General features: G+C 43.0%; 1 protein-coding gene across 1 annotated transcript; it reads right to left on the bottom strand.

Moving 5' to 3' along the window:
- Positions 1 to 270: 270 nt before the first annotated feature.
- Positions 271 to 13398, bottom strand: fbp2 (fructose-1,6-bisphosphatase 2). Its single transcript, XM_063489711.1, has 7 exons — positions 13170 to 13398; positions 10221 to 10383; positions 8826 to 8918; positions 7739 to 7879; positions 6487 to 6624; positions 3714 to 3833; positions 271 to 594 (listed from the first exon to the last, which is right to left on the bottom strand). Exons 1-7 carry the CDS (start codon positions 13340 to 13342, stop codon positions 409 to 411), a joined length of 1014 nt encoding a protein of 337 aa, XP_063345781.1. The 5' UTR covers positions 13343 to 13398; the 3' UTR covers positions 271 to 408.
- Between the last annotated feature and the right edge of the window lie 248 nt (positions 13399 to 13646).

Below are 13646 nucleotides of genomic sequence, written 5' to 3'. Positions count from 1 at the left end.
AGCACCAAATAACCCCAGTGGCCTCTGCAGCTGGAGGATGCTGGAAGCTAAAGGCCCTGCGATCATGCAGAGGAAACCCTAAAATCACAAGTTCCTCTGAGCACATGGCAACAGTCAGAAGATTTTTGCTAAAAAAAAATAAATTAAAAAAAAAGTCAAAAACACAGAGTGATACCTGGATTCTTTCTTTTGTCATATTTCTTTGTTTTTATGTAGCATATATGACCCAACACAGGCACATTCATAAATCATGATGTCACAGTTAATAAATCTATTTATTTAAGGTTAAGCTGAATATTTAGCTGTTATAGTTAAAGCAGAAAACAACATCAGGTCACGACTGTGAGAAAACCACATTTTAAGAATCTTCATGTTCTGTAAGTCGAGCCAATCGAAGCTCCCGCAGCTTTATGAGAACTTCTTGACGAAGGACAGGTACTCGTTGACGTCATCAGGTGAGCCGACGACAAAGGGCACCCGCTGGTGGAGCGATTCGGGCTGAACGTCCAGTATCCTCTGAGTGCCGGTGGTGGCGAGGCCACCGGCTTGCTCGATGATGAAGGCGATGGGGTTGCACTCGTAAAGCAGCCGCAGCTTCGAGGAGAAGTTAAAAAAAAGGACACACATACTTGAGTTAATATTGAAAAGATCAGCAGCTCATCTGTTTACAGCTAAAGGTCACACGGTCACTGCTGGAATCTGAACCGCTGAATCATTTCTAAAGATGGTAAATATTCACTCTGAGACTGATAACGACCTCACAGTGGGCTGCCGAGGCTCACAACAGCACGTTTCCAGTTTTGTGAGTCACATTCATGAGCATAAAAATGTATATTAATGTTACTGTACCATCAGTTTGATCAGGAGAAATCTGTTTTTTAAATCCTTTTCAACTTGACTGAATTCATTTGAGTTGACTGAGTAAAGATATCCACGAGCTGTTGGGCCTGTTACATGATTGGGCTTCCATCGTGATCCAACACTTTAAAGATTTAGATAACCAGGAGCCGTGCAGGTTTGTGGAGAGCAGCCGCTCTTTGTGTAGCTACAGTTTACAGATGACCACAAACATGTCGCAGGCGATCATCAGATCAGAGGACAGACTCATGTGTTCATGTTTAGTTTTTAATTATCACGGATAAATGGATAAAACTGAATGAGTGCTGGACTCTGGACACCCAACAAACAGAATACGAATCCCAGACTAATAATCAGAGGCACTAATAATCTCACTTAATAAGCAGACACAGGTCCCAGCTGCGATCTGTTATCATCCTATACGGCTGTTAAGTGATGACGTATGAACCCTGCTTCCAGGTCCAAATGTTTATTAAGGCTGTTGTGTTTTTAACGTTTTAATGCTTTGTATCTGTTTGTGTTTAATCTGAACAAGCCCCTAAAAACAGTCAGTGATCACTGTCGGGCTCTCTTGGGTTTTATTACAACTATTTATCGGCAGCATGTTTTAAAGCTCAGTTAAAACCTTCCGATGTAACTACAGCCCAGCCCATGCAGCAGTATATTAATGACTAACCTCGTATTGTCGATGGATTATCTCAATCCATCTACAGTGGATTGTAGGATCCCCCCGTTTGCAGGATCCTGCCATCAGGAACCCTCACGTTAACTTTTATCGAGTGGAAAAAGGTTGGCATTCATCCTCCAGCTTCACTGTGTTTATGTTATGCTAACATAGCTGTGTCACTAGCGATCACGTAGCACATCATTATATACCAGCTAGCCCAACTTCAGTAACCCTACAAACGTCACTGCTGTTTAGTTTCCTGTCTTCATTCATGTTGGAAGTGATAGCAGAGCTGTACGTTTGAATTATTTCAGAAATCTCTCAGTCAGAACATAGTATGTCATGTTTAGGTGGAAACTAGCGAGCTAACTTCCTGCTCGCTTCTAACTTCTAACTCCATTAAATGTAATAAATCCTGTTTTCATGGATACCTGGATGTTAAACTTCACAGTTACACCTGGTAAAGCAGCAACACAGAAAATTTTATTAAAGATGAAAGAATTTAGACAGTTTTTAACTCTCAGTGATGTCACAGTGTTCGTTTGACTTTGGGACCTGAAGTGGTGATTGGACCCGGAAATAATGACGTCAGACTTAAAGCCCGGATACTCATCTCTTTCTGAGACACGCTTCTTTCTGGGCTGATTCCTGGCAATATTAAAGAATGACAACAAGAAAAAAGGAAGAAAATTCTCTCAGAATTGGGAAGTGAAGGAGTTTCTTAGTTTTTATTGTGGCTGCATTTCCTTTTCTTATGTCTGTCAAATCCACATAAACCGTTTCTGACTCGTGACCTTTCAACCGCCACTTGACCTTTCAGAAAGCCTTCTCCTCTTTCTTCACGGCCGAGCTTTGGAAAGGCGTCCGTCCCACAGCGCTGACTTATGAAAAACCAGAACGTGGTGCATTTGCTCGATTTGTGGGGCAATAAAACTGCTGTGCAGATTCACACATCTGGTGATTGTCCAGCACGCAGAACTTCACCTCCAAAGGTCATATAGAGTGTCTTTATTGGAGCGCTATGGCACACTGACGGCATGTGTTTTATCCCCACTAACAGCTCTCCACTGGAGTATTTGATCTAGTGTTATATATATTTGTATTTGTTACATTCAGCTATATAAATCAGTCAGATCAAAATTCAGACACCTGCTTGTGAAAGACTTTTTAATTTTTTGATGGGGGACGTGTTTGGGAGTTTACGTGGTGCTTTTGTTAAGCATTAAAAAAACACCCTAAATTTGGCCAAAATGTGAAAGTTTTTTTGTTTCCAGGTTACTTTTAAATGCTCTTCGTCAGTATTTCAATAATAACACCCGGCAGTGAACGAGCAGGTCGTGACTATGTGCTGAAACTAGAAAGTCTGAGTTTCATATTCCCGTCTTCACTGCAGTGCACAGGTTTGTTCACAGCTGCCTGGTGCCTGTAATTTCCCCTGTATTCAGTTTACATCTTATAATATATTAATCATATGTTAAGAGTTATTATTTGCTATTGTTTTTGAAACTGTCGCTCAGCAGCTGTAGCTCTTGTTTGCCCTCAGAGGTGAGGAAATAATGGTGGAAATATGACAGATGTTGTGTTTGAAGCGCTCACAGAGGGAAGCTGCCTGGATGCACACTGACGCATGAGGTTTGTGGGTTTTCTTTACCACCAGTCTCTGCTACCTCTGAGCTTTATTTATCTCAGGACAACTTTGGATTAGTCCACTGACACATCCACAGCAGTGTTTGGTCACACGTCAGAGTCCATGCATTTCATTTTGGAGCAAAAACTTAAACTTTTGGAGTTAAAACAAATTTAAAAGGCTTCATGACTGAAACACATGTTTGTTTCTTTTTTTGTGGAGTGAACCCATTAAAGGGGATCTGCTTTGCTGTTCACACTGTTACATCGATGTGCGCTGATACTAAACACAGCCAAAGATTCAGATAATGAGTTCAGTGTATAAGCAAGAAATCCCCGTGAGCCAAAACCTCAGACCTCAGACTGCTCTGAAAACTTTTTTTCCTCTTCTGGGCTCTGCATGATGTCAGTGAGTGTCGATATCACTTTCATGTCAGGCACACCTGCTACACCAAGGCCCAGTGTAAGATAAATAAGCATTATTCTGATTGTTAAATCATGCAAAGCCACTCAAAAGCACAACGAGTCCCCATTGAACAGCTGCAGCCTTCTCAGTGGTTACCTTTCCCTTTGGGCTCTTCTCATTGGCTGGATACATGAAGATCCCTCCGTAAGCGATGGTGCGGTGAATGTCTGAGACCATCGAGCCCACGTATCTCGCTCCGTAGGGCGAACTGCCATCCTGCAGGAGAGAAATTCATTTTAAATGTCACTAAACTAAATGTGACTTTTTCTGTCACATTTTCTATGCTCCACATCAAATTGTGGTTTATTTTAAGAAATAAATGTAAAAACACACAGATTCCATTAGCATTCCCAGAGATTTTGTGACCTTTACAGTTTTCCCAGTTTTTGACTGGTATTTTATGTTGGCTAATTCTTGGATGTAAAGCGTTAGTTTATCTACTTCCTGTGGTCACTGTCAGGTAAAAACAGCCCTAACAAAAAAACTGTATATTGCAGATATTACAACCATTTAAAAACAAAGAGCTGTGTAGCAACAGCGTCATGTGACCAGCGTCTCACCGTGGCAAACCTGAGTTCAACACTCCAGCTTTAACACTACGAGTGCATTTTAAAAACTGACCGTCTGATATAAAATGACTTTGGACAAAAACATTTGCATCACATTTCATATTTTGTAAAACTGAAACAGCTTCTGAATGTCTGGTTTTTACACAAGAACATATTAAATTGGATTTTTGTATGAATGAAACTGGTCTGCACACAAAGACATGAGTGAACCAGAGTGAATGAAGCACAGCTAACAGCAGACAGGTCAAAGTTCACCTGCAGCAGCTGGAACACTCACCCGCACAGACAGGCAGACGCTCCACAGCGTCAAAGTCTGCTTTTACATTTGTGATTAAATATTCTTCTCAGTGAACTTTCTTCTCAGAACTTGTTGTTTAACAGGTTAAAATGTAACAACGACATCATGTGACGCGTGCAGTAGAAGGTGTGTGGAGTTCCCACCAAGCGAGGTTCATGTTCTGACCGGCACGACATGATGTAGAGTCATGTGCCTGCTGAGTCACGTCCCGTAAAGGAGGGTGTGTGTGTGTGAGTGTGTGTGTGTGTGCGCGCAAAGTAAAGCAGGGCTTCCCAAACATGACACACGATCAAAAAGAAAAGAAAAGAAAAAAAAAATCCACCTAGAGCGAAACTTCCTAAAATAAAATAACTGGAAGTCAAAAGAAAGAGCAGCGAGCAGAGAGTGAGGGGAAGTTATCGAGGGTGTGACGTGTGAACTTATGATTTGTGATCTGAAGCATATTAATGCTGAGAGAGACGTCCTGAGCAGGAGGGGTGCTGATCTGGAAGCAGTGATCAGGGCGTGTTGAACCGAGTTTTGTTTTTTTAAGCTGTTCAGTGTTGAAATCCGGGTCACCTGACTCTGTACGACGGCTCCTCTGTAACCAAATAAAGCTTTTTCAAATGCAGACGTTACATTTGTAAAAGATCCTTCGTGCAGGTGAAAAACTGACGGGTTTAAAAAAGGAGCAGAGACAAAAAACGTCCCTGCGGGGCATTCAGAAAGTTTTGTGTTTCACTTTAACCTTGTGACTGAAGAGCTGCTGTTTCATAAAGAAACAGAGTGTGTGAGTAACTCTGTGGTCACTGACGGATTGTGCTGGCTCATGATGCGCTGTGTGAAGCGTAATGTGAATGACAGTGAGTGTTCATGGAAGAGATGTTAGTAGAAAATCTGCTGTGACGCAAACTCGGCCTGATGGGAACTGCAGCGTGTGCAGAATGGACTTTTGCAAAGTATAAATACAAAAATACAAAACCACCCTCGAATATACCCAACCTTAATGTGTGTGTGTGTGTGTGTGTGAGAGATATGATTTATGCTGTGTGAACATGTAAGAGTGGTAGTTTGTTATGGTAGCGTTACATTTAATACACATAATCCCACAGAGGTTGTTTTCCTATAGATTCGTGTGACGAGACGTTCAGGACATCCTGTAGCTGCTGTGTGAAGTTTCTTGGTCGAAGCGTCGACAGACTCATGTCACACACGTGACACAATACACCACTTTTAATTTGAGGGTTTGTAGGAGGGTTAGGAGGGTTTTGTTTTGCTTTTTTGCTTTTTGGGAAAAATCAAAGGCAAAGGAAACTGAAATGAGAAAACGAGAGCATCAGCGAATCCCGGGCTGATGAAGAGGACGCTCATGACAAGCGCAGGCTTCACAAAGTGCTGAGTGTGCATGTGCAGACAGAGTTTCCAGTTGAGAAGCTGCTGCAGTTTCCTGAGGAACAGGATGTGCACTCACATTAGCTGTTTCACCATCCTGCAGCTCAGCTGACCGAGCCGCCACTCCTTCCTACAGCCTGACCGACCGGTCACGCTCCGCTGACTGCCCGTCACATGTTTCAGGGCATAGGTAACCTTAACCTGCTCTCGGTACACAAATGCATTGAGAGTCTTTTACTGTAAATGACCCAGAATGCACTGCATGTGCATATAGGGTTGAAGTAATTTCTCCCACAAGCAAATGAAATGGTTTTATTGAGCATGTCCAACAGTGAAGTATACACGTACCATAACACTAGACTGATCAACAAACATGTTCTCTGTGCCTGTAAATGTGTTCTAGCCCTGCAGATGCTTCGTCAGGACTCACATGATGAGTGCGAGGAGCTGCTTGTGTGTGAACTGTGGCTCCAGGACTGAGTGTTAGATTCAGCTTTGAGCCCGCAGACCTGAACAGATGCTCTGTGGGTCGATAGCTCGCATTTCTACTGCAGCTTCAGTTAAAGGTATCACATTTAAAACCACAAACAGAAAGCGCTCTGAGTAAGTGGGACGCCGTGCGCGCTCTTACCTCGGGGTACTTCTTGTGTTTGAGGTATTCATTGATGGAGGGGTGGAAGTACTTGGCATAGCCCTCGTTCAGACTGTAGATCTTCCCCTTGGGCTTGATCCTTACGCTCCTTTCAGTCAGGATGAACTCGCCGACGGCCTGATAAGAAAACAGACGTTTAGTGGAAACAATAGAAATGATCAGGATAGAAAAACATCAGCAGAAGTGAACCGGCACCAAAGGATCAAATCCAGATGTTAGTCAGTGCCTTGCTTTAAGAGCAAAATGAGGGAAATCCTCAGGTCAAAGAGTTCTGCTGTTTAAATTTAAATTACAAAGTCAAGGTGCCAGATTATACACGACTGTAAACACTGATGATATCTGATAAAGGATAACAATCCTCCTCAGCAGTACAATATTACTCTCTCCAGCTGTCGAGATCTCCGGAGGTTTCTGGACTCAATTCTTGAAAACAGCGTTCCGGGTTTTTCCTACATTTCTGTTTGCATCAAGACTCATTTCTTCAACTATATCATAACTAAACCTGCTTTTTAAAAAGGCTGATAAAAATGTTTTTAAAGACCAAAAAAACTCAATATCAAAGAAAAAGTGAAGTTTATTGAAAAGCTGATTAATCAAAGTTATTCACTAAACAACAAAAGACAAAAACACAAAGCAGGACGGGATGAAGGACGCAGGCTGAAACAGAAAAACTCACAGGAAGGAAAACAGAGAGAGGGAGACGGGACTCGTGTGTTCACTGAAGAACGAGAAACAGGAGGGCATCAGGAGAGAGTACTAAAAACACTCAGACAGACAGGAAGTAAAACAGGAAGCATCAGGAAATTTGCATATTTGAGACAAGAAGTCCCAAGATGCTGAAAAATGATGAAAAGATGTGTACGTGATCTTTGTTTAGACTCTTTTTACCTTTGAAACCCAGAATGTGACACGAGTAAGATGATATAAACTGATTTAATCAGAGATGAGGTGCCAGAAACATTCTGGCAAATCTAAAAGGACTGACGTGTGTTTACAGTCCTGTGATTACACTGTGCAGATGTGCCTCACCGAGGGATGACTGACAGCATCGTGCCTGCTTTCTTTGGCAGAAACAATAAACCAGAGAAAAGGAAAAAGCACGACTGTGAGGGATTAACCATGAGTTTATGAGATGATCACTGACACAAGGAGCCATGAGAGAAAAGGGCCCTTCAGGTAACGTCACGTGGCGCTCTGTGGAGGTGTGGAAACCTGTGACCGCAGTACTCACAGGATCGAGTGTGAAGAAGTTGACCCCGGCGCCCGTGCTGAGGGCCACCAGGGTGGCGCTGCCATAGAGGGCGTAGCCGGCGCACACGATGTTGTTGCCCTGCTGCAGGGCGTCTTTCTCGGTGGGCTCCCCCTCTGAGATCTGAACGTCACAGCAGGGAAAAACAACAGCAGCATCCTGTTTCAACACCAAGACCTGAGAGATTATCTGCAAACTGTTCACAGACTGAGTGCTTCAGTGGACAAAGACCAAAAACTCACAAACTGACATCAGATTAACGTTTTACTCATTTCAGAATAAAACACGTGGATGAATCACATCAGGTTTCATGGTATAAACCTCACGCAGGCCTGAAGGTCTCTTTCTTCCTAACATGGGTCTGGCCTGTTTACAGCTGTTGCTTTGTGTTGTGCAATGTTGAAAAAGCTCAGCAGGCTGCAGCTGTAAATAATCAGAGGCTCTCAGAAGCCAGGTTTAGCTGGGCAGCAGCGCCCTCTTGTGTCTGCAGGATGTTACTGCACCTCGACCCTGCAGAAATCTGAAACATTTAAAATGTGAAGCTTTTTTCTCAATTATTGAAGTTTCTTAAAATCCCAGAAGCCTTTAAAGACTCGAGGTAGATGGTTCTGTTACAGACTGTTTCCTTCCTCAGGATCGGCTGAACCGATGCAGCTTCACAGTACGAGAACATTTCCTGGATTTTTAAAAATGTGGTAGCGGGGTGATCGATAAAAAGGCGTGTGGTGGGAGACGCAGGAAATCATAATATTTAAATAGAAATAAAATCAGTGTGGACACCGGGTGTGTCCTGTTACTGATTTACTGCACAGCATCATTAATGCGCGACTGTTCACCCAAGTAAAAGTTAGAACCTTAACTAATAAGTAACTTAATAGCACAAAAGCTGTATAATCAAAATATATTTAAAGTACTCACAGTAAATGTACTCAGATATTTTACTGTTGATGGTTTGAAATACTTATTACTTCATTCAGTACCAGGATTTGGCTGTTTTCCTTGACTCAGGAGCAAAATGTAAAGTTTATGATGCAGATGATTCGGTGAGACTCTGTGAGCTCAGACTCACCCGTTTGTAGATGGCGAATATGGTGCCGATGGACGCCAAGCAGTCGATGTTACTGGAGCCGTCCAGAGGGTCGAAGCAGACCACATACTTCCCCTGTGAAGAAACACACTAAATACTTAAATATGATGATGATAATAAATTATATTCCAAATAAAAGTGAATGAGTCATGCAGCCATCTCAAACCAGTGCTGGGGGGTGAGCGGCAGAGACAGGAAGTAAACAGGAAATAAACAAAGTGTCAGTTGTTAGATTGGAATCATATTATTTAAGAATAATGTGTTTATCACTCAGTGTGCAGTATTAATGTGTCACTACAGCTACTGAAAGAACAGACACACGTCCCACATATTTGATCACATGACTCGCTCACCACTGAAGCCAGTGAGCGATTAGTACAGAACACGGCCATCCACCTGCATCTAAAGGTCAAAGGTCACTCTTGAGGACACCAATATTCACATTTTGGACAGAGAAGACAGATGGTTGGAAAGAGGAGTGAAAGAAGCCATTTACGTCCACTGTGAACGCCATCTGTGAACAGAGGGCGGGGCTTACGACACCAACTGTCTGTCATCTATAATCCAGACGCCTTAACGCCCACTCACTCCTGGGCCTGGGGCTAGGCTTCGCCCGAAACCTTGGCTGATTGTGACCTACACCCGTTTTCACACCGTGGCTCGTAGTTAGGTAGAGGATCAATAGGTGGTCCATGACCCTCTTGGGGACACTCCCACAGGGCTTTTCTCTCCGAGCTCCTTAGACAGAACATGCATGCACAGTAAGGAAGTCATTAAAACATCCAGATCCCAGATTAAGAACAACTGTCGTTCAGGAGTTTCACTCGTCCGCCTGCGATGTTGTGGGTGATTATTACAGTTAGAGCCATAAATATATGGACAAAGGAACATTTCTTTTTTCTCTGTAATTCCGGACTGTGGGACATCCACCAACTACTCATCAACCTTAAATTTCATATTCTAACTGAATTCTTCTGCCATAATAAATCAATTCAAATGTGAGAAATCTGACTGAATTTTAAGCTAAAAGAACAAACCTGTATTGTGCTGACTGAATTTAATCGGAGTGCTGTGATTATGAGACACAGACCTACTGTCTGGTTTAAAATGGATGACAAATTAAAAGAAAACCTTGAAGCTTGCAAAATAGCTCGATGCTCCACAGCTCGGCTCCTCGGCTGAGGGACGGGGCATCGTTGTGCAAAATCTTCTCTTCATACTGAGATGGATCTCCCCAGCTTAGATGTGGTGTCACACCAGTCCTGACTGACTGGAAGAGGTCACGCCCATCAGCACAGATGTGATTGATCAGAGGATAAAGACGGACTCACCTGTGATGGTGGAACAGAGACACCTGGCTGTGAGGTGGCTGCTTACCCTCTTCTCCTTGGGGGTGACGATGAGCTCCTTGTTCTCCTCAGACACCATGCAGCAGGTGCTGTAGGAGGCCTGCAGCATGTTGATGACCAGGTCGTTCGACAGCACGTCCAGCTTCTTCACATCGTCCCCCGTCACGTTCACAGCGCCCGCCAGACCGTGCCTGCACGGACCAATCAGCAGCCACACGTTAGCCACGCCCACACACAGGACACCTGACTGAGAGAAAACCTGCTCACATCCGGCTGAGCAAAGAAATTCAGTTAGTCACAGAAAAATTCTTCATTATTTCTTTTTCCCCCACAGTGGTTTCTCCAACTGGAGATCATGTGTGAAGCAAACTATCTCCATTTACTGCCAACAAAGCTGAACTGTGATTGGTTATGTAAGCTCTCTGGATAGTGATGCTTTCTTCATGGGCTGGCACGATGTCAGCAGTCTTCTGTTAGCTACAGTCATGTTTCTAACAAGGGCGTAGATTTGGTTTTGGCATTGGTGGGGACGGGTGTTTCAACCACCGAACCCCGCCCTGTTTCTTTTTTTTTTTCCTTTTCGTCTTTGCTTCTTGATAAAAGGAGAAATATACTTGCCTACATATGCTATTCTACATGCTATTAAACCATTTAAAATTACAATTCATAGTTTTATATGTGAATTATATAATGTTAAATTACTATTAAACAAATGACTAAGTATTTTAGACTTTAGTTTACTTCAGATATATTCCATATAAATCAGGTATCATACAAAAATAAAAATAGCTTCAAATAGAGTCAAGACAATAAAAGAATATAACTTTAAGGACTTAAATGTGGGATGGAGCGATTTCGCAGGTCTTTCCTCCCCACTGCTGTCAGACTCCACAACAAAGACTTTTGCAGCTGATCAAACACACAATAAGACGTTGTAAGTTGTATTTTTACTCAGTTGTATATAACATTTGTATTCTATTTTTATCCTAATGTATATTTTATTCTACTATTTTATTCTATTCTGTACAGTATATTATTCTTATTGTATTCTAATTTTTGCTATATAACTTTGCACTGTCCACTTTCTGCTGTGACAAAACGAAAGGCAATCTTATCTTAACACGATTACTTCAGTTATAGCACACCAACTTCTCTTATACATTAGCACTAAGAGAACACTAAATGAACTGGTGGTTTTTGTCGATAAAACTCATCTAAGATGACCACAAAATTATTATTCTGTGCTTGATGTGCCTCACCTTTGGCCCTGGCTTTTCCCCTCTGACTGCACTAGGACATATTGCCTCTTGATAAAATAACACATTGATTCGTGCCATATAAAAAGTGAGACAATTCAGATTCTTTGTCAAATCTACACTAATCAATCAATTTTACATCAGCAGCCAAACAATTGTAGTGCAAACTACACTACAAGGTGGAATATTTGCGAAATATCATGACTAACTCATGATATTTTGTCTCAAAAATTAACCCTATGAATATGTCAGTGCCACTAGGATGAAATTATTGTGTCACCAACATTTTAACGTATAATTTTAACAGCGTCTTTAAACTAATATCCTGGCTTGCTCGAGGCTGCCGTTTTTTCTGACAGTTTCAATCAAAATTAGAAATGTTGCTCTGAGACTGAGAGAACTAATAGAGCTGCCTGATGTGCAGTTAGTGTCCAAAAGCCGTAATTCATGGTTACATACAATTTTAGACTGATGTGGGCCAAAGCCTAGCATAGCCTGTAACGTTATTATGACGGACACATTTTATGAGTGAACTTGGCTTTAAGTGACTTACAGGTTTCTTTGAAAAATACTTTCTTATATGCACGTTCTTCCTCTTTGCTGCCATCCTCCTCTCCTCCTCTCAGCGCAGGTTTGCCGCTGCTGAAACCAAACAGAGCTCCCTGAAAGGCACAGCCAATCACATTGGCCATATTTGTCACATGAGGTCGGACTCCAGTAGAGAACGTAATTTAACTCTTTCTTCGCCGCTGGGTGAACGAGACGCTGACAGATCGATTTTTTTCTTTCTATCAGGGTTTTTTTTTTTTTTTTACAAGAAGCGACCAAATTATTGGTGGGGACAATTCAATAATCGCTGGATATTGGTGGGGACGTGTCCCCTCCGTCCATGCCAAATCTACGCCCTTGGTTTCTAATGCATTTTCTCTACAGCACGGCGGTGCTTTGGTATCCTCACGAGCTCCGTCTGCAGCTTTAAACTAAACTCTAAAGCAGGCTGTCAGGGTCATGCCTGCGACCCCACGTTGATCTGAGGCGGGCTGCACCACTGACACTCCTGCACAATATGACATGCATGGACACTGTTGCATTTAATAAGATATCCATTGAAAAATGATGATGATATGTCTTCAGAAAAACGAGCTTTGTTTAAATAAATGTGGTAAATGTTTCCACAGTCAGTCGGACCAGCAGAGCTGTGACTTCACACAAACAGGTTTATAAATAAACTAAATAATTTTATGCTTTTATGATTTGAGCCATTTGTCCAGATCTTAATATCGCTGCTCTATTCACACTTTGCAAAGTCATGAAGCGGACCAACTTGGACCCTCAGATGGGCTTGTTTTGGCTCCGGAGCCGCGTGTTTGGCCTGCCCTTAAACAAAGAATTTTAACAATCCACCCAGCTCAGTCCTTTCACTGCACGATCTTTTATTAAAGTCACGATTAGAGTGTTGAAATCATACAAAGCTGTGTGTGCTGCTTTCACTGCAGCGGTGCGACCTTTATCCAGCACAAAGCCTCCGTTCATACCAGCGCTGCTGCACTTATTGTGCAGTGTTGAAATCAGAGGTGATTTATCTGTGACCGCTTCTACACTGAACACAAACAGCCAGTCGCTCCACCAGCTCTGTGACGGAGCCCGACCTCCGACAGCAAAGTTCACGCACGGCTTTGCCCCCGCTTGCTGAACTGTCTCTGTACGTAGGTGATACTCACAGGTGGGCCAAGCCTGCCTTACGCACAGCAGATGAAATTGCTTTGATTGCCGTCAGCATGGCGTTGATGAGCTGGGTCAGCTCACCCGTCGCCCCTTTAGCCTGGCGCCCCGTCTCGATGACGAACCGGGTCAGGGTCCATACGTCCGTCTCAAACGCCGACTGGTCCGACATGCCGGATCCTGGTTCTTCTGTCCTTCCTGCTGGGCAGCAAGCTACGAGTGAGCCACCTCATTATGAGCCTCGTCCTTTTCATGCCCAGAACTGTGAAGCCGAGCCAGGGGATCTATTTGTGAGCGCAGCCGAGTGGAAGAGCGAGTGTGTACGTGGAGATGGTGTCGGGTGTCAGCTGCAGACTGGCACGCTTTAATCCTGCACAACACTTTTATCAGCTCTTTAATTCATTTAGGCAACAGGTTTACAGGCTGTTTGACAACAGACGCTGGAGGCTGGGGTAACGTGGCAGCTCTTTGGGACA

The sequence above is a fragment of the Pelmatolapia mariae genome, linkage group LG12 (assembly GCF_036321145.2).
Source record: "Pelmatolapia mariae isolate MD_Pm_ZW linkage group LG12, Pm_UMD_F_2, whole genome shotgun sequence".
Taxonomy (NCBI): Eukaryota; Metazoa; Chordata; class Actinopteri; order Cichliformes; family Cichlidae; genus Pelmatolapia; species Pelmatolapia mariae.
This window is presented reverse-complemented; position numbering and strand designations above follow the sequence as displayed.